General features: G+C 44.0%; 1 protein-coding gene across 3 annotated transcripts in view; it reads right to left on the bottom strand.

The window, feature by feature from the left end:
- The window catches only part of LOC146577138 (protein NLRC3-like), a 291287-nt gene that overhangs the window by 81542 nt on the left and 188472 nt on the right, over positions 1-21273 (bottom strand). The window contains exons 1-9 of one of the 3 annotated variants that reach the window (XM_085268125.1): positions 19250-19309; positions 19045-19174; positions 18688-18789; positions 17617-17695; positions 17269-17455; positions 15323-17117; positions 5964-6137; positions 5535-5708; positions 5182-5355 (exon numbers count right to left, since the gene is read on the bottom strand). In XM_085268125.1, the coding sequence (XP_085124251.1) occupies positions 5182-5355; positions 5535-5708; positions 5964-6137; positions 15323-17117; positions 17269-17455; positions 17617-17695; positions 18688-18789; positions 19045-19163 (2804 nt within the window). In that variant the 5' untranslated portion in view covers positions 19164-19174; positions 19250-19309. Of the gene's footprint in view, positions 1-5181; positions 5356-5534; positions 5709-5963; positions 6138-15318; positions 17118-17268; positions 17456-17616; positions 17696-18687; positions 18790-19044; positions 19175-19249; positions 19310-21273 lie in introns of those variants that run through there. The other 2 variants (XM_085268126.1, XM_085268128.1) reach the window with 2 other exon arrangements.

Raw genomic sequence — 21273 nt, 5'->3', positions numbered from 1 at the left:
GGTACACGAGGAATATCAGGAGAGACAATTTTCATAATTGTATCAAACAATACTTTGGTTCTTTTCTGAAGCCATTAGATTTGAAAACTATTCAGTTCCAGCTTTTTTATCATGTTGTTAAGTGAGGATATTGATTCCTTGAGATGTACTCGATGAACCTCAAGCTTGGAAGCCTTCCATAAACGTTCTAACTTGACAGAATATCTCTTGAAATTTTGAGTATTTTCATTTATCCAGGGATAGAAATTTGAAGAATGGACAACACTTTGCTTCAGAGGTGCCGCTGTGTCTAAATAAAATGGACAAAGTGTTGTCTCCAGGAGTTTAGCTGATTTAGAGTGGCCGGTGTGCTCCGGTTAAAGAACACGGAGGCAGACTTCCAAATTCAGGTGATTTATTCGGTCTGTAGTGAGGATACAGTCACCTGACCTAAACCCAGTGGAGATGGTTTGGGATCAGTGTTGGGCAAGTGACTTTGAACAAGTAATTATAGTTAGTAGTTACCAAGAAGTAACTAGTAACTATTAGAGATGGACCGATCCGATATTACGTATCGGTATCGGTCCGATACTGACCTAAATTACTGGATCGGATATCGGAGAAAAATAAAAAATGTAATCCGATCCATTAAATATCACGAAAGCACCTCACAAAACTTGCAACACGCCGTAACTCACCTCAGAACGTTAGCACGTCGGAGCAGTATGCATCACGTGATAGAGCGGCTGTGGCATGCGGGACCTGTCGGTGGTCTGGATAGCATTTGGAGCTTCGCTAGCAACCCGGCATTTCATCTCCGACAAAGTTATCCCCGAGAGAAGTAAAGCAAGTGTGTAAGTCCATCTCTGAATGTTTGTAAAGCATTCCTGCGTTAAGCTTACCAAGCGACTGCCTCTTCTTGCTGCTACTTCAATCATGAAACTGCTTAATGATCAGCTGATCGGCTTTTCTGTCGCGAGTCCGTCTCTCTTCTTTGCTTTTGGTCCACTTTGCACCAGAAAGAGGAAACCAGCGGCTGAACAACAGCAGCACGTTTAAGCTTGATAAGCTGTTGTTAGAATGTATTTAATATTACTTTCTACACCAGGATCTTTTTCTACGTAGCTGACGCTGGTAACTGTGCAGGGGCGGATCTAGCAAAGTTTAGTCAGGGGGGCCGATAGGGCATTAACAGGGAAAAGGGGGCACAAAGACAGACTTTTCTTTCTTATTCTCATTTAAAATGTCGAGCTTTTAATAAATAATTATCTGACACCCAAAGTTTTAATTTGATGTAAAAGGAATAGCAGTCAATTACTGTATATAGTGACTATTAACTCTAATATATATACCCTAGTAAGCTATAGTACTTTTTCCTTTGGGAAGGTACCATCTGTGCAGTCTGCAATTTTGTTGAAGAAAGCTGTTGAATCTATTTAATATTTCTTGAAAAATAATTGATTTCTGTGCATTTTTTTTCACACTGCATCAAATTAAGGTTGATTACGTCGATTAAGCATCATGAGGTGGAGCGTGAGGGGTGGTTCCCTATTTTTTATTTATTTATTTTTGTTGTTGCTGGGAGTTGGAACCCTATTAGTTAGGTTGCTTAATATTTACGCTAAGTACTCTTTAAAATACCAGAATAGGGAGGATGGTGTAGGTTTAAGTTTATTAGATTGATCAGTATTGCTGAACTATGAAATATTTTTTTTTGCATACAGGTATAACAGAATAGCTTTAGTGTAGTTGTCGTTTTAAACTTTAGTATGAACTTATACAAAATGCAGCAAGATATTTAAAAAAAAAGTTTTGTTGATTAAAAAACATTATATCGGATTCATATCGGTATCGGCAGATATCCAAATTTATGATATCGGTATCGGTATCGGACATAAAAAAGTGGTATCGTGCCATCTCTAGTAACTATACTACTAACTATAGTTAACTCTACGTAGTTACTTAGAGTTAAAATATTGTAAGTCAGTTACTAAAAGTAATTAATTACTTGAAAAGTAACTATTGCGTTACTTTAAAAAAAATGTTCAACCCTCTGGGGTCCAGGGTATAATTGGCCATTTTTAACTACTTTTGATTTGACCTCTATATTCCACCTTTAAAAACTATTTACTTTGCCTGTTTGGTATCATTCTTTTCAGCACAACCTCACGTGTCTGAATTTACAGTTATGTTTTCATTTTGACATACTGTATTAACACAATTGACCTAAAATCAGACAAAAAACAATATGAGTAGAAAAAGTTATATTTTTTACTGTTACAACCACAAACATGTTTAATAAATCATTAACTTGAAATCTAATAATTTTAATATTTTAATAATATTTTAATAATAATAATAATAATAATAATGGATTGCATTTATATAGCGCTTTTCGGGCCTTAAAGTGCTTTACAATGCCACTATTCATTCACTCTCACATTCACACACTGGTGGAGGCAACTACAGTTGTAGCCACAGCTGCCCTGGGGCAGACTGACAGAAGCGAGGCTGCCATATCGCACCATCGGCCCCTCTGGCCATCACCAGTAGGCGCTAGGTGAAGTGTCTTGCCCAAAGACACAATGACCGAGACTGTCCGAGCCGGGGCTCGAACCGGCAACCTTCCGGTTACAAGACGAACACCCTTAAAATCCTATACACAAGGTTTGCAAACAACCATTTTGTTATTTGTAACAATTTACCTTTTACCTTGATTTTTTAAAAATAACTATTTCAAACTATTTACAGAACAATCAGCTGTTCTGCATTAAATAAGATGCCACAAATTATTTGTGCCACTCCAAAAAAATAATTTCTGTCCACCATAAAGGAGAACATCACAGCCTGATACCTGCAGGTCTGACAGCAGCAGGTGTATCACTGCTGTTTCTACCTGGAGACACCGTTTACACTGTAATCTGCATTCGCTGGTTTTGTGGCAGCACCTGTAACAATTCCATTCAATTCAGCTCTATTTATATAGTGCCAAATCACAACAGTCGCCTCAGGGCACTTAACATTCAGCAATTGCCTCATTGTTCTGACAGACAACATAAAACTATCCACTACACTACACACTAACTTTTTTTGTTCTTTTTTCCCCTACACACTAACTACACAACACAACATACTATGCACACACTCCAAATACGCTAAACGTCACAAATCTCTCACATCTCACACCGTCACTCCTAAAACTTCCCCCTCTTCCTAAACAACCAAATGTCATGTTGCTATATCATTTTTTTGATTGGTCGACATGGTTCATTTTTCCACCAACAGGAAAGGGATGATTTGGGGGTTTTTTTGCTCATAAGCAGAGAGTGCTTGCTGTGCTGTCCTTAGACAGTAAAAGTGACGAAACTATTGAGGAAAAAAACGCTGCGTATATATTGTTTATCATGACTCTGGTTTTATGTGACCTATCAACACAATTTAAAAACTGGTATATGTCACCTTGTTGCTTTGTAATCTTGAAGTGGTCATGTGATTGGCTTACCATGAATACTTTATTCTTCCTCAGCCAAACAGCAGCACTCATGCGATTGTTTTGCCCCCTTAGCTCCAGGTGTTGTGCCAAAAAGTGATCGTCTGCCAGAAAGTGATCGCTGTCCGCGGGAGTGCATGCAGCTGCTTAACCCTTTAAAGCCGGTCAGAGTGGGCACACTCTGTTTTGCGTAACATAATATTCCAGAAACACGCTTTGCCGATCCGATCAGCTGTTTGTAACACTTCCTACTTTGGAATTGACATCAGCGTGAACTATCGCATATCCGCCATGACCTGCCCAAAACCGGAAGTGATGTCATTTTTGCAGAAATGTATTTTTTACCATCATGGCCTCATAACCCTATACTAGTGTTTTTTAAAGTTATGTTTGACTTTCTGACTTTCTGTGTTGTTTCTGGGATGCTTAGGACTCATATTGCACTGCTGGAAATAGTTTATTTTGATGCATATGCTGCTTTTTTGCAAATTTGCACTATAATATTTATTTTCGTTTTTCCTGCAGTGTATAGACATTAGTGTATTTCAAAAATAAAACTATGAAGACACTCAAAATAAATTTCATGTGGTGGGAAACTATTTTGTGCAACTTTTTTGTATTTACAGTTTTGAGGGATAAGCCTCTTAAATTTCTCTAACTAGAAATATATGTTAAAAAACAAAAACGATTTTCAATTTTTTTTTAGTTTATTGCACTTTTTGCAATTTATGTAATTTCTATGCACTTAATGCATGCATATTATTAAAATTTAGGCTGTAATGGTTGTATTGATGTAGAGCAACTTGAAATGCTCCCAAAAATGGCTCCACAGCATGTAAAAATATAATATAAGCTGTGGCGGACTTGGTTCTATGGTAAGTCTTAAAGGGTTAAAGCTGTAGCGCCCAGATTACTTATAGCTACTTCCATGCAGCTGATATAAGATTGGTTGTTGAAAAATAGTAACGCAACCGCACCGAATCCAATTCAGGATTTTGATTTCCATCACACTTCCACTGGATGCCCAGCTGCTCTCCTATTATGTGATTATCATCAACACAGAACTGGAGGATAAGACCGCGGTTCTGGGGGTTGGGAAGCTCATCTTGTAACCAGAAGGTTGCCAGTAGGATCTCTCTGTCTTGGTCGTTGTGTTCTTGGAACACAAGACACTTCAGTATGTAGTTAGTACCGGGCGACTCCCCTCCCCCACATCGGCACCAGAACCCTGTATTATCTACAGGGTAAGAATGCCTGTTTTATCAAACTATGGCTATTACTACTGTGATCATTTGCAGCCCAGTGTGCTGCTCTCTCTGCTGGGGTGAACCACTGGAGCTCACCCAGTCATCCCTTTCTTTCTCTCAAGAAGAAGTGAAATAAATGTATGTATTATGTTACGAGTCTAATATTCTTTAAATCAAACTGTAATGAATAAATGAAGCAAGAAGATTTGGTGGCTCCAAGTGTTGTAGAAGAAAAGATAAACATCTCATTTTGAGAAATCAGCCTTTAAAATTAAGTACTGTGAATAAAAAACTAACAGCAAACCAATCGGTAGTCGCCAATTACTTTTGAAAGTAATTCAGAGTCCAATTATCCACTCAAATGTAAATAAAAGTTCACTTGACAGCTGTATAAAGGTTACCTGTTTATACAATAATATAAGTCACATTTCAAATGATCATCTGTTGAAAAGTTTGAATCCTGACCTGAGAGTTTCCACTGCACACTGTGAACTCTTTAGTCCAGCGGACAGAAGCTTCACTCCTGAATCCTGCAGGTCAGAGTTACTCAGGTCCAGCTCTCTCAGACTGGAGGACTGGGAGCTGAGGACTGAGGACAGAGCTTCACAGCTTCTCTCTGACAGGTTACAGCCACTCAGTCTGAAAAATAAAAGACAGTCATACAACAAATACTCATGTTGAGTTTGTTAATACATTTCACAACATTAAATCTTGACTTTCTATTTTTAGAGGAAACATAAACATACTAAGAAACAACATCATATGTATGAACTTAAATAATTGAATAATTCTAACAACAAACTGTTTTCTGATCTGACCTCAGAGTATTCAGTTTACAGTTTAAACGTTGTAGTCCAGCAGACAGAAACTTCACTCCTGAATCCTGTAGCATTCTGATACTCAGGTCCAGCTCTGTCAGACTAGAGGACTGCGAGCTGAGAACTGAGGACAGAGCTTCACAGTTTTCCTCTGAGAGTTCACAGATGTTAAGTCTGAAGATAAAAACATGAATAAAGATTGTTGTTAAAGTGTAATCAGAGTGCAATAGCTTATTGTCTTGTGCTGAGCAGGTTAGTATAAGTTCACTTTAACTTATAAATGAATAAAAATGCTATGGAACAAGGATAACTGGATAAAGTTTACCTTTACTGGTTAAATTATTGATTATTTTTGTTAGTTGATATAAACAAAACCAAACATCAAACATATAAACAAACAGAACTAAACAGAATACAAATTGATCTGACCTCAGAATATTCAGTTTGGCGTGTGGACTCTCCACTGCAGCAGACAGAAGCTTTACTGCTGAAGCTTTCAGGCTGTTGGTACTCAGGTCCAGCTCTCTCAGACTACAGGACTGGGAGCTGACCACTGACAACAAATTTTCACAGCCTTCCTCTGAGATGTTACAGCTGCTCAGTCTGGGAGAGAAAGGGAAAAAACAAAACAAAACAAAAAATATATGTGATCAAATGAAATTTGTTTATATGTTAAACCTTTTAAAAAAAACAAAAAAAACCAACCTATGACACTATGAGTGCTACCAGTCCAGTGCACACGATTGGTACCTTGATGGTACCTTGCTCAGGGGTACCATCAAGGTAGCTGTTCGGTGGATTCGACCCCTGACCTTATGATCATGGGGCGACCACTCTACCTACTGAGCTAATAATTCTGTGTACACTATCATACAATATTAACTAAAACAATTATTTTAGAAAATCTTACTAATTCAGTAATTGTTATGCTATTTAACTGTGAATAACACTGGATTTTAAACACTAGCTGTATAAAACTCCTCCTGTTAAAGGTGTGTATAAAGGAGATGAGCTGAAATGGAGAATGTTTGCTGTCAGGATATATCAAAGACAAAGCAGAGATCCATCCAGTCTCTTCCACTAAGCCCACAGAGGGAAAGACAACCACTCTCACACACACCTGCATGAAGTTTAGATCACCAGGTAATCTAACTGCATGTCTGTGGACAGTGGGAAGAAACTGTAGAGGACCCAGAGAGAACCCACTGTAATTCTGTGGGAACACTGGTTATGGAAGCCTTACAGTTAGATATGAATACTGTCAAGAAACAGGACCTGAGTGGCAATTTCAATTATGAAGCCCAAGTTCTCCTCCTTGAATCGCTACCTTATCGTGGTGGAGGGGTTTGTGTGTCCCAGGGATCCCAGGGGCTATGTTGTCTGGGGGCTTTTGCCCCCTGGTAGGGTCTCCCATGGCAAATTGGTCCTGGGTGAGGGACCAGACAAAGAGCGATTCAGAAGACCCTTATGAAAAGGATATCGAGAGAGGAACACATTTTTGCTGACTCTTGGTGGCGCTGTCACTTGGTGTTCGCTCGCTCTGTGGTAGAGTATCACTTCCTGTTCCTGCTCAAACACAGTGGTGTTTCTGAGTAGCTTATTTGCTTAGCGATTTAATTAACAACTTTTAAATACATTCTTCTTTCATAGTATAATCTTCACGTGCTTCCTCCGAAGCACACTTTCTGTGTACTCACTACCTAATTTATAGCCAAAGTATTCACTCACTGTCTCTGTACTGTCTCGCTAGCCTAGCTTAGCTCGTAGCCGACTCGTTAGCACCATGGCTACTTCACCTGTCCCTCCTGCACTTTCTTGCTCATTGTGTCAGATGTTTAGTTACTCCTCGGCCTCCTTTAGCAGTAATGATATCTGTAACAAATGTAGCATATTTGCAGCTCTGGAGGCCAGGATTACTGAATTGGAGACTCGGCTTCGCACCCTTCATTCACCCGCAGCTAGCCAGGCCCCTGTAGCTGGTGCAGCCGAAAATAGCGTAGGCCCCGCTAGCTGTTCCCCGGCAGGTCCCAAGCAGCTGGGGAATCAGGGCGGCTGGGTCACGGTGAGGAGGAAGCATAGTCCTAAACAGAAGCCCCAGGTACACCACCAACCCGTTCATGTGTCTAACCGTTTTTCCCCACTCGGCGACACACCCGCCGGGGGTCAAACTCTGGTAATTGGCGATTCTGTTCTCAGACATGTGAAGCTAGAGACACCGGCAACCATAGTCAATTGTCTTCCAGGGGCCAGAGCAGGCGACATTGAAGGAAATTTAAAACTGCTGGCTAAGGGTAAACGTAAATTCAGTAAAATCATAATTCACGTCGGCAGTAATGACACCCGGTTACGCCAATCGGAGGTCACTAAAATCAATATTGAATCGGTGTGCAACTTTGCCAAAACAATGTCGGACTCTGTAGTTTTCTCTGGTCCCCTCCCCAATCAGACCAGGAGTGACATGTTTAGCCGCATGTTCTCCTTAAATTGCTGGCTGTCTGAGTGGTGTCCCAGAAACGATGTGGGCTTCATAGATAATTGGCAAACCTTCTGGAGGAAACCTGGTCTTGTTAGGAGAGACGGCATCCATCCCACTTTGGATGGAGCAGCTCTCATTTCTAGAAATATGGACAAATTTATTAAACCCCCCAAAATATGACTATCCAGAGTTGGGACCAGGAAGCAGAGTTGCAGTCTTACACGCTTCTCTGCAGCTTCTCTCCTCCTGCTACCCCCCCAAAAACCCATCTCCATAGAGACTGTGTCAGCTCCCAAACAGACAAAAAACAAACTAAAAACCAGCAACAAACAACTTAAACATAAACAATCACAAAGAAAGAACAATACAGTATCCACATCTGAACCAAAGAGTAAAACAGTGAAATGTGGATTATTAAATATTAGGTCTCTCTCCTCCAAGTCTCTGTTAGTACATGACTTAATAATTGATCAACAAATTGATTTACTCTGCCTTACAGAAACCTGGTTGCAGCAGGATGATTATGTTAGTTTAAATGAATCAACACCCCCGAGCCATTCTAACTACCAGAAATCTCGAAGCACAGGCCGAGGGGGCGGTGTGGCAGCAATTTTTCACACCAGCCTATTAATTAATGAAAGACCAAGACAGACTTTTAATTCATTTGAAAGCCTGATGCTTAACATTGTCCACCCCAGCTGTGAAACTCAGAAACCAGTCTTACTTGTTATCATCTATCGTCCACCTGGGCCTTACACAGAGTTTCTGTCTGATTTCTCAGACTTTATATCTAATTTAGTTCTGAGCTCAGATAAAATAATTATTGTGGGTGATTTTAACATCCATGTAGATGCTAAAAATGACAGCCTCAACATGGCATTTAATCTGTTATTAGACTCAATTGGTTTCTCTCAAAATGTAAAAGAACCCACCCACCACTTTAATCACACTCTAGATCTTGTTTTAACATATGGCATCGAACCTGAACATTTAACAGTGTTTCCTGAAAACCCTCTCCTGTCTGATCATTTCCTGATAACATTTACTTTTACAATAATTGATTACACAGCGGTGAAGAGTAGACTTTATCAAAGTAGATGTCTTTCTGAAAGCACTGTAACTAAGTTTAAGAATATAATCCACCCACTGTTATCATCTCCAATGCCCTGTACCAACACAGAGCAAAGTAGCTATCTGAACGCTACCCCAACAGAGGTCGATTATCTTGTTAATAATTTCACCTCCTCACTACGTACGACTCTGGATACTGTAGCTCCTGTGAAAACTAAGGTCTCTAATCAGAAGTACCTGACTCCGTGGTATAATTCTGAAACACGTACCCTAAAGCAGATGACTCGTAATCTGGAGAGGAAATGGCGTGTCACAAATCTAGAGGATCATCATTTAGCCTGGAGAAATAGTTTGCTGCTTTATAAGAAAGCCCTCCGCAAAGCCAGAACATCTTACTATTCATCACTGATTGAAGAAAATAAGAACAACCCTAGGTTTCTCTTCAGCACTGTAGCCAGGCTGACAAAAAGTCAGAGCTCTTTTGAGCCAACCATCCCTTTAACGTTAACTAGTAATGACTTCATGAACTTCTTCACAAATAAAATTTTTATCATTAGAGAAAAAATTACCAATAATCATCCCACAGATGTAATATTATCTACAGCTACTCTTAGTACCATTGATATTAAGTTAGACTCTTTTTCTCTAATTGATCTTTCTGAGTTAACTTCAATAATTACTTCCTCCAAACCATCAACGTGTCTTTTAGACCCCATTCCTACAAAACTGCTCAAAGAAGTCCTGCCATTAATTAATTCTTCGATCTTAAATATGATCAACCTATCTCTAATAATCGGCTATGTACCACAGGCCTTCAAGCTGGCTGTAGTTAAACCTTTACTCAAAAAGCCATCTCTAGACCCAGCAGTCTTAGCTAATTATAGGCCAATCTCCAACCTTCCTTTCATATCAAAAATCCTTGAAAGAGTAGTTGTCAAACAGCTAACAGATCATCTGCAGAGGAATGGTTTATTTGAAGAGTTTCAGTCAGGTTTCAGAGCTCAGCACAGCACAGAAACAGCTTTAGTGAAGGTTACAAATGATCTTCTTATGGCCTCTGACAGTGGACTCATCTCTGTGCTTGTCCTGCTAGACCTCAGTGCAGCGTTCGATACTGTTGATCATAATATCCTATTAGAGCGATTAGAACATGCTGTAGGTATTACAAGTACTGCGCTGCAGTGGTTTGTATCATATCTATCTAATAGACTCCAATTCGTGCATGTAAATGGAGAGTCCTCTTCACACACTGAGGTTAATTATGGAGTTCCACAGGGTTCAGTGCTAGGACCAATTCTGTTTACATTATACATGCTTCCCTTAGGCAGTATCATTAGAAGACATAGCATACATTTTCACTGCTATGCAGATGACACCCAGCTCTATCTGTCCATGAAGCCAGATAACACACACCAATTAGTTAAACTGCAGGAATGTCTTAAAGACATAAAGACCTGGATGGCCGCTAACTTTCTGCTTCTTAATTCAGATCAAACTGAGGTTATTGTACTCGGCCCTGAAAATCTTAGAAATATGGTATCTAATCAGATTCTTACTCTGGATGGCATTACCTTGGCCTCCAGTAACGCGGTGAGGAACCTTGGAGTCATTTTTGACCAGGACATGTCCTTCAACGCACATATTAAACAAATATGTAAGACTGCTTTCTTCCATTTGCGCAACATCTCTAAAATTAGAAATATCCTGTCTCAGAGTGACGCTGAAAAACTAGTTCATGCATTTATTACTTCCAGGCTGGACTACTGTAATTCATTATTATCAGGATGTCCAAAAAACTCACTGAAAAGCCTTCAGCTAATCCAAAATGCTGCAGCAAGAGTCCTGACAGGGACTAGAAAGAGAGAGCATATTTCTCCTGTTTTGGCTTCCCTTCATTGGCTTCCTGTTAAATCCAGAATTGAATTCAAAATCCTGCTCCTCACATACAAGGTCTTAAATAATCAGGCCCCATCTTATCTTAATGACCTTGTAGTACCATATCACCCTATTAGAGCGCTCCGCTCTCGCTCTGCAGGCCTACTTGTTGTTCCTAGAGTATTTAAAAGTAGAATGGGAGGGAGAGCCTTCAGTTTTCAGGCCCCTCTTCTGTGGAACCAGCTTCCAGTTTGGATTCGGGAGACAGACACTATCTCTACTTTTAAGATTAGGCTTAAAACTTTCCTTTTTTCTAAAGCATATAGTTAGGGCTGGACCAGGTGACCCTGAATCCTCCCTTTGTTATGCTGCAATAGATGTAGGCTGCCGGGGGATTCCCATGATGCATTGAGTTTTTCCTTTCCAGTCACCTTTCTCACTCACTATGTATTAATAGACCTCTCTGCATTGAATCATATCTGTTATTAACCTCTGTCTCTCTTCCACAGCATGTCTTTATCCTGTCTTCCTTCTCTCACCCCAACCGGTCGCAGCTGATGGCCGCCCCTCCCTGAGCCTGGTTCTGCCGGAGGTTTCTTCCTGTTAAAAGGGAGTTTTTCCTTCCCACTGTCGCCAAAGTGCTTGCTCATAGGGGGTCATATGATTGTTGGGTTTTTCTCTGTATCTATGAAGCGCCTTGAGGCGACTTTTGTTGTGATTTGGCGCTATATAAATAAAATTGAATTGAATTGAATTAGAACAGTTTACCCTCCCCGGGATAGGGTTACCAGGGCCCCCCCCTGGAGCCAGGCCCGGGGAGGGTGCCCGAGGGCGAGCGTCTGGTGGCCGGGCCTTAGTCCATGGGGCCCGGCCGGGCACAGCCCGAAGAGGAGACATGGGCCCATCCTCCCGCAGGCCCACCACCCGCAGGAGGCGCCATAGGGGTCGGGTGCATTGTGTGCCGGGTGGCGGCCAGGAGCGGAGGCCCTGGTGGACTGACCCCCAGCTGCCAAGACTGGCAATAGGGACATGGAATGTCACCTCTCTGGTGGGGAAGGAGCCTGAGTTAGTGCGTGAGGTTGAGAGGTACCGGCTAGATATAGTCGGGCTCACCTCTACGCATGGCTTGGGCTCTGGAACCAGTCTCCTGGAGAGGGGCTGGACTCTGTCTCAGTCTGGAGTTGCCCCTGGTGAGAGGCGGCGGGCTGGGTGGGTATTCTAATATCCCCTCGGCTTGCTGCCGGTACGTTGGGGATTTTCCCGGTGGACGAGAGGGTTTGTTCCCTGCGCCTTAGGGTCGGGGAACGGGTCCTGACTGTCATCTGCGCTTATGCGCCGAGTGGCAGTTCAGAGTTCCTAGAGTCCCTGGAGGTGGGGGGGGGGGGGGGGGGGGGTGCTGGAAGGTGCTCCACCTGGAGACTCTGTTGTCCTGCTGGGAGACTTCAATGCTCACGTGGGTAACGACAGCGAGACCTGGAGGGGCTTGATTGGGAGCAACGGCCTCCCTGATCTGAACCCGAGCGGTGCTTTGTTATTGGACTTCTGTGCTAATCACAGTTTGGCCATAATGAACACCCTGTTCGAACATAAGAGTGTCCATAAGTGCACGTGGCACCAGGACGCTCTAGGCCGTAGGTCGATGATCGATTTTGTAATCGTATCACCAGACCTGCGACCATATGTTCTGGACACTCGGGTAAAGAGAGGGGCTGAGCTGTCAACTGATCACCACCTGGTGGTGAGTTGGATCAGGTGGCGGGGGAGGACGCTGGACAGACCTGGTGCACCTAAACGCGTAGTGAGGGTGTGCTGGGAACGTCTAGCAGAGGCCCCAGTCCTCGAGATCTTCAACGCACACCTCCGGCAGAGCTTCAACAGCATTCCGAGGGAGACTGGGGACATTGAGTCCGAATGGACCATGTTCAGCGTCTCCATTGCCAAAGCTGCTGCATTGAGCTGCGGCCGCAAGGTGGTTGGTACCTGCCGTGGTGGTAATCCCCGAACCAAATGGTGGACACCAGAGGTGAAGGGAGCCACCAGGCTGAAGAAGGAGTCCTATCGGGCTTGGTTAGCCTGTGGGACTCCGGAGGCAGCCGACAGGTATCGACAGGCCAAGCGGAATGTGGCTCGGGCAGTGGCTGAAGCAAAAACTCGGGTGTGGGAGGAGTTCGGAGAGGCCATGGAAAAAGACTTTCGGACTGCCTCGAAGAGATTCTGGCAAACCGTCAGGCGTCTCAGGAGGGGAAAGCGGTGCTCTACCTGCACTGTGTATAGTGCTGGCGGAGCGCTGCTGACGTCGACTGAGAAAATTGTTAGGCGGTGGAAGGAATACTTCGAGGACCTCCTTAATCCCACTGACACGTCTTCCGAGGAGGAAGCAAAGTCTGGGGATGAGGGGAATGACCCGCCAATTTCCGGGGGCGAGGTCACTGAAGCAGTTAAACAACTCCTTGGTGGCAGAGCCCCTGGTGTTGATGAGGTCCGCCCCGAGTTCCTGAAGGCTTTGGACGTTGTAGGGCTGTCCTGGTTGACACGCCTCTGCAATGTTGCATGGTGATCAGGGGCAGTACCTGTGGACTGGCAGACCGGGGTGGTGGTCCCCATCTTTTAGAAGGGGGACCGGAGGGTGTGTTCCAACTACAGGGGTATCACACTCCTCAGCCTCCCTGGGAAAGTCTATGCCAGGGTGCTGGAAAGGAGAGTTCGTCCGCTAGTCGAACCTCGGATACAGGAGGAACAATGCGGTTTTCGTCCTGGTCGCGGAACACTGGACCAGCTCTTTATCCTCTCGAGGATACTTGAGGGTGCATGGGAGTTTGCCCAACCAGTCTACATGTGTTTTGTGGACTTGGAGAAGGCATTCGACCATGTCCCTCGGGGTGTCCTGTGGGAGGTGTTGCGGGAGTATGGGGTGTCTGGCCCATTGCTACGGGCCATTCGATCCCGATACAACCGTTGCAAGAGCTTGGTTCGCATTGCCGGCAATAAGTTGGACTCGTTCCCGGTGGGTGATGGGCTCCGCCAGGGCTGCCCTTTGTCTCCGGTTCTGTTCATAATTTTTATGGGCAGGATTTCTAGGCGCAGCCAAGTGGCGGAGGGCTTTCGCTTTGGTGGCCTCAGAATCTCATCTCTGATTTTTGCGGATGATGTGGTTCTGTTGGCTTCATCGGGTGAGGGCCTCCAGCTCGCACTGGAACGGTTCGCAGCCGAGTGTGAAGCAGCGGGAATGAGGATCAGCACCTCCAAATCTGAGGCCATGGTTCTCAGCCGGAAAAGGGTGGAGTGCCCACTCTGGGTCGGAGATGAGTTCCTGCCCCAAGTGGAGGAGTTCAAGTATCTCGGGGTCTTGTTCGCGAGTGATGGGAGAAGGGAGCCGGAGATCGACAGACGGATTGGGGCTGCAGCTGCAGTAATGCGGACGCTGCACCGGTCCGTCGTGGTGAAGAGGGAGCTGAGTGTAAAAGCGAAGCTCTCAATTTACCGGTCGATCTACGTCCCTACCCTCACCTATGGCCACGAGCTGTGGGTAGTGACCGAAAGAACGAGATCGCGGATACAAGCGGCAGAAATGAGCTTCCTCCGAAGGGTGGCTGGCCTCTCCCTTAGAGATAGGGTGGGAAGTTCGGCCATCCGGGAGGGGCTCAGAGTAGAGCCGCTGCTGCTCCACATCGAAAGGAGCCAGCTGAGGTGGTTCGGGCATCTGACAAGGATACCCCCTGGGCGCCTCCTGGGTGAGGTGTTCCAGGCATGTCCCACCAGGAGGAGGCCCCGGGGCAGACCCAGGACACGCTGGAGAGATTATATCTCTCGGCTGGCCTGGGAACGCCTTGGTATTCCCCCGGATAAGCTGGAGGAGGTGGCTGGGGAGAGGGAGGTCTGGGCCTCTTTGCTTAGGCTGCTGCCCCCGCGACCCGGCCTCAGATAAAGCGGATGAAGATGGATGGATGGATGGAAGCCCAAGTTTTCCCTCCATCCTGGATGAAAACAGGACAGTCACAGCAGAGATTTATAATAAAAAAGGGAGAGTGTGCACTGAAAATGAGATAAAAAACAAACTGCTGGATTTGGAGACGTGAACAAGCTGACGATAATAAACCTGTCAGAGGGGCTGAAGGATCAGAGCTCATGTTCTTATTGGCTGGGCCTGGATTGTACTTTGATAAGAGATATAGACAAAAATGTGTCAGAAATACTGACACGGCCTGCTGGACTGAAAAAATATTTACTGAGTGAATGATAATCATTTAATTCACTATTTTTATGTTTTTTAACTGTTCTTTGAACTCAGCATTTCTGATTTATTTCCCATGGTTTTAAGATTTTTATCGATTATAAGATTTTAAGCAATAAGTTCATGTTTACTTACAGAGCTTTATTGGAGGCTTTGACCACTGGCAGCATTCTCAGAAGAGCCTCCTCTGAAGCAGAATATTTCTTAAAGTCAAACTCATCCAGATCTTCTTCTGATGACAGTAACATGAAGGTCAGAGCTGAGCACTGAGCAGGAGACAGTTTACCTGTGGAGAGACTTCCTGAAGTCCTGTATTGTTGGATCTCCTCCACTAGAGAACGATCATTCAGTTCATTCAGACAGTGGATCAGATTGATGCTTTTCTCTGCAGACAGATTCTCACTGAGCTTCCACTTGATGTACTGGACTGTTTTCTGATTGGTCTGTGAGCTACTTCCTGTTTGTGTCATCAGACCTCGTAGGAGAGTCTGATTGGTCTGCAGTGAAAGACCCAGGAGGAAGCGGAGGAACAAGTCCAGGTGTCCATTTGGACTCTGTAAGGCCTTGTTCACAGCACTCTGGTGAAAAGATTCTTTTTGGTTTAAAAAGCTAAATCTCTTGGAGGTTATTTGTTTCTGTTCAAGAAGATTTTTTCCAGAGTTGCTGAAGGTCAGATGGACATGAAGAGCAGCCAGAAACTCCTGAACACTCAGATGGATGAAGCAGAACACCTTGTCCTGGTACAGTCCTCTCTCCTCTTTAAAGATCTGTGTGAACACTCCTGAGTACACTGAGGCTGCTCTGATATCGATGCCACACTCTGTCAGGTCTGATTCATAGAAGATCAGGTTTCCTTTCTGCAGCTGAACAAAAGCCAGTTTTCCCAGAGACTCCATCATCTTCCTGCTCTCTGGACTCCAGTGTGGATCTGTCTCAGCTCCTCCATCATACTTGACCTTCTTCACTTTGGCCTGAACCACCAGGAAGTGGATGTACATCTCAGTCAGGGTCTTGGGCAGCTGTCCTCCCTCTCTGGTTTCCAGCACATCCTCCAGAACTGTAGCAGTGATCCAGCAGAAGACTGGGATGTGGCACATGATGTGGAGGCTTCGTGATGTCTTGATGTGGGAGATGATCCTGCTGGCCTGCTCCTCATCTCTGAATCTCTTCCTGAAGTACTCCTCCTTCTGTGGGTCAGTGAACCCTCTGACCTCTGTCACCATGCCAACACAGTCAGGAGGGATCTGATTGGCTGCTGCAGGTCGTGTGGTTATCCAGAGGCGAGCAGAGGGAAGCAGTTTCCCCCTGATGAGGTTTATCAGCAGCACATCCACTGAGGTGGACTTTCTAGGGTCAGTTAGGATTGTAGTTTTGTGGAAGTCCAGAGGAAGTCGACACTCATCCAGACCATCAAAGATGAACACAACCTGGAAGTCTTCAAAGCTGCAGATTCCTGCTTCTTTGGTTTCAGTAAAGAAGTGATGAACAAGTCCCACCAAGCTGAACTTTTCCTCTTTCAGCACATTCAGCTCTCTGAAAGTGAATGGAAATATGAACTGGATGTCCTGGTTGGCTTTGTCTTCAGCCCAGTCCAGGCTGTATTTCTGTGTTAAGACTGTTTTCCCAATGCCAGCCACTCCCTTTGTCAGCACTGTTCTGATTGGTTCATCTCTTCCAGGTGAGGCTTTAAAGATGTCTTCTTGTCTGATGGTTGTTTCTGGTCTGTCTGGTTTCCTGGATGCTGTTTCAATCTGTCTGACCTCATGTTCATCATTGACCTCTGCAGTCCCTCCCTCTGTGATGTAGAGCTCTGTGTAGATCTGATTCAGGAGGGTTGGGTTTCCTGCTTTAGCGATGCCCTCAAACACACACTGGAACTTCTTCTTCAGCTTAGACTTAAGGTTACGATGACAAACTGCAGCTTGAAGTTCTGAATAATAATAATAAAAATGCAACTTTAACAATCATATTTTACAAAATGCTGATGACAATTTCTGACCCACTGAGAAATGACTGAACACACTGGTGTCACAAGTGTCTCATTTATCCAGCAGCTTAAATCTTTAGATAAATCCTCTTACGTCTCTGCAGACGGTCAGCCAGCTCCTCCTGCTTCATTCTCCTCAGGAAGTCCACTGTGATCTTCACAAATGCCTCTCTCCTGCTGCTCCTCTGACTCTCTAAGCATTCTGGGTAATCTGGACTCAGAACCTTCTGGATCTTCTTCAGCTCGTTCTTCACAAAAGTGATGATGTTGTCCTCCAGCAGCTGGAACAGAATATTTATGAATGAGCCAATCAGACTGAAATCATGGAGCCAAACATCAGATCCATGTTGGACACACTGACGATCCACTGGTCTACAAAGAGCAGCATGGAGATGACCGTGAACAGAACAGATGTAACAGTAGTTGTTGTACATGTACAGACCATAAATATGGAGTCCAGCTGTGTTTGATGCTGCTGGGCAGACTGACCACTGGGAACCTCTGAGCTCTGCTGGTCCACTCTGTGGAGGAACCATGAAGGATTAGATCAACACAGGATAAAGATCCAGGAGTTTCTGCTCAAATAACTTCATCTGAATCAAGTCTGTCAAGTTTTAAACTCTCAGATTGTGAACATATCAGTAATTTTCAGTCTGTTTTCATGGACGTCCTTTCAGTGGTGATGTCAGGGATGATTTTGAAGAAGCTCATCAAACTGAACCATCAGCAGATCACTGCTCCAAAACCAGAACATGATCCGAGTCTCCCTCCACCACCAGAACACCAGCTTTACTAACGTGGTAGATCAGTGTAGTACAGATCAATAACTGATGAGTCATTTGATCAAAATCACTGAGTGCTTCACGTCTGACCCTCTGATGCTTCTGTAGACATTTTGCATATTTAATGAATGTCTGACAGTTTTACATTCATTCTATGAACACAGTGGAAATGTTGTGTTATAGTCTCCATGTTGTTTCCAGCATCATAAATTCTTAAGTTCAGAAAATTAGATTCTTTCTTCACAGCTGAAAAACAACAACATTTATTCTCTATTGAAATCTGCATCGTCCACTCCAAAGGTCACAATCTGAAGGTAACATCTGGTTTTGTTCCCTGTGGTTAACTCTGAGCATCAGTATGGTGGGATTTATCCACTACATCCACACCACTGTGGTTCAGTGTTGTCCTGATGGAGTAACAGCAGCCAGTATGATCCAGGCTTTAGCTGCTGGGTCTCTGTGTGACCTCTCAGACTGTTTAACAGATCAGACACAAAGAGAATCAGAGCAGCTCTGTTCTTTAAAGACAAACATGAACCCACTCAGGTCACACTTTCCCCACAGATATGAGCATCACTGTCCTCAAACAGCAAATGACCAAGTCGAACATTTGGATCTTTTCTCTTTCATTCTTTTCTTTTTAATGAATCTTTGTAACAATCTGAGGATGTTTCAGGTCATATTTATCCAGGAAACACAAACATGTAAAGGAGTCATCACAGCTCTCTGACCTCGTTGCTCCAGGTTCACCACTGAAGTGTGGATTGCTACGTTTGGACCAGTCACTCCTCACAGACGGACAGCTGGACCCTGCAGACTGTGACCTCTGACCTCTGCAGACACAAACATGATTGAAGCAGCTGTGATCACACAGACTGCAGATAATGCAGCTGTTTCCTGTCAGTAACATCCTCTTAGATTAGAGTTCAGCTTTTTACAGGAAAACTGGACAAAACTGATTTTTGTTACAAACTCATTTTCATTTCCTCTCAGCTCACAAACACAGTCAGACAATCAACCAGAGTCAACACTGATTATAATGTCAGTGCAGAATTATTTCTGTTACTCAGTGAGTTCAGCTCTCTGACCTCGTTGCTCCAGGTTCACCACTGAAGTCTGGAGGTCGACCTTTGGACTCGTCACTCCTCACAGACGGACAGCTGGACCCTGCAGACTCTGCTCTGTCCTCCTCTTCCTCCATCATCATCTTCAGTCAGTCTGAGAGGTAAACCACAAGCACTCAGTGAGTTCACATTAACAGGAGGAACTGAGTTACAGTCGCTGACCTCTGACCTGTCATGTGACCTAGAAACCAGTAGGATCTCAGTCATGAAGGTCATGTGATCTAAGGAGCTTGGAGAGAAAAGAGACGTCTTTAAGTTTCTGGAAGACGTTTCATCTGAGAAGCTTCTTCAGCTCTAAAACCAAACGGTGGAGAGTCCCAGATATTTAAACCTGAGAGGGAAAGAAAGCATGTCGCTGACCCACCACTGATGTTATTTCAAGGAGGAAACTGAGAGCCTTTGCACCAGGAGCACAAACATCAGCTCCAGCAATGATCCACTGATGTGTTTTTATTCCATGTATGAATGTTGTTATTGACAGAGATGACGTTTGTGTGTCAGTGATGCAGTGACTGTTGTTGTTACCTGTACAGGCTGGTTAGACTCTATGAAACAGATCATACAGATCTCTGCATGTTAGAAGAGACTATTAAAGGTCATGAATGAGACAAAGGCAGGGAGGCGTCCTTTACAGCTAAACAGCAGAGTGAGAGAACAGCCAGCACCTCTACATTTATCACATTATACAGCACATGTATGATACTGACAGGGATGAGAAGAATTTAGTGATTCTGATCCCATCATTGATATTACTTATTGATTCTCAGTAGCTCTGCTCTGACAGTCACCACCATCACTGAGCAGCATATCAAAGACATTTGTGCACATTAACTGCATGTTGTGGCTCAAATGTTTGTGCATGTTGGAGGCATTTCCTCTTTGTTGTGATCAGTGTTGGTCATTACTCAAAACAGTCATTATTACACATATTACACAGAACACTTTAATTAAAAGTAATGGAGTACGTTACTTCATTACTCCTCATAACATTACTTTGATGTTAAAATGAACAAATGAGCATGTAACAACATAAAGCTGAGGTACAGCCCCACACACCAACACAGATCCTGATGAGGTCACGTGATGTTTCTCTGAGTGTTTATGAACACAAATCAAAGATGAAACAGCACAAAGACACTTCAAAGTGATTCTACTGTAGAAACATGAACAGGTAGAAACCTGCAGCCTGACTGCTCATCACTTTGTTACCTGTTCAAGTTCAGCAGCAGCAGCTCACTTTATCACGGTGCTGGTCTGAGGTCAGTGTTTACTCAGCTTTAACTCACTCTGGGTTCTTAGCTAGCCTAGCTTTAGCTTAGTGTTAGCATGCTGTGTGCTAGCTTAGCGTCAGAGCTCTGCAGGTGTCTCGTGTGTAAACATTAATCACAGTGACAGTAAAGGAGGTAAAGGGCTGTGACGTCATCACGTACGCTGCGTCCTCTGTGGGCTCTGAGTGAACTCAAAGTACAAACTACAAGTACACAAACACGAACGTAGCTCAGAGTGGCGGACACACTCGGCCTCGTTGGTCCAGCTGTGAGTCCGTTACCGTGAACTATGGAGCGGCAGATTTGTGCTGAACTAAGCTGCACACAGCTGATGTTAGCCAGGAAACATTACACACTGACTTTAATGGAGAGACCGGAAATACAAACACACACAGTTTGTTGTGTGAAGAAATCAAACACGAGCTGAACAAACAGTAAAGTTCCTAAAGACAAACTGTTAAAGGAGGAAACAAAGCAAACTTACAGTTTCTTCACACACCAACAACAAGCTCCACTCCACACCTGGACACTAAACACCGACACACAGGTGAGCTGCTTCCTGGAAGGAGGCGGGGCTCCACCTGAAACTCAGCACAGGTGGGAGGGGCTCAGCTCTGTGTGTGCTGATGTGTTAACTTTAAAAATATGCCGTCTGACTGCTCAGACTGAGTCAGAGTAAAGTTCACATGCTGACGTGTGGAGACATGAAACCTTGTTGTAGCTGCAGGTGTGAACACACTGATCCCAGATCAGCTCTGCTGTATTTGTAACATGAACATTTCTGCTGCAAAGCTTCAAATGTTCAGCATGTTTCTCTGTTTCCAGTCTATAGATCCAGTCACACTTTCTACCTTCACCTGTGCAGTAAAGACTGAGAGCAGAGCTGAAAGCAAGCGTCCAATCAGTGAGCAGCATCAACACCTGA

This window comes from Mchenga conophoros, linkage group LG3 (genome assembly GCF_057382185.1).
Source record: "Mchenga conophoros isolate Kocher_MC1m ecotype Shallow Benthic linkage group LG3, M_conophoros_male_GT1.1, whole genome shotgun sequence".
Lineage (NCBI taxonomy): Eukaryota > Metazoa > Chordata > Actinopteri > Cichliformes > Cichlidae > Mchenga > Mchenga conophoros.
Note: the sequence above shows the minus strand (reverse complement) of the source record. Positions and strands in the feature narration are given on the sequence as shown.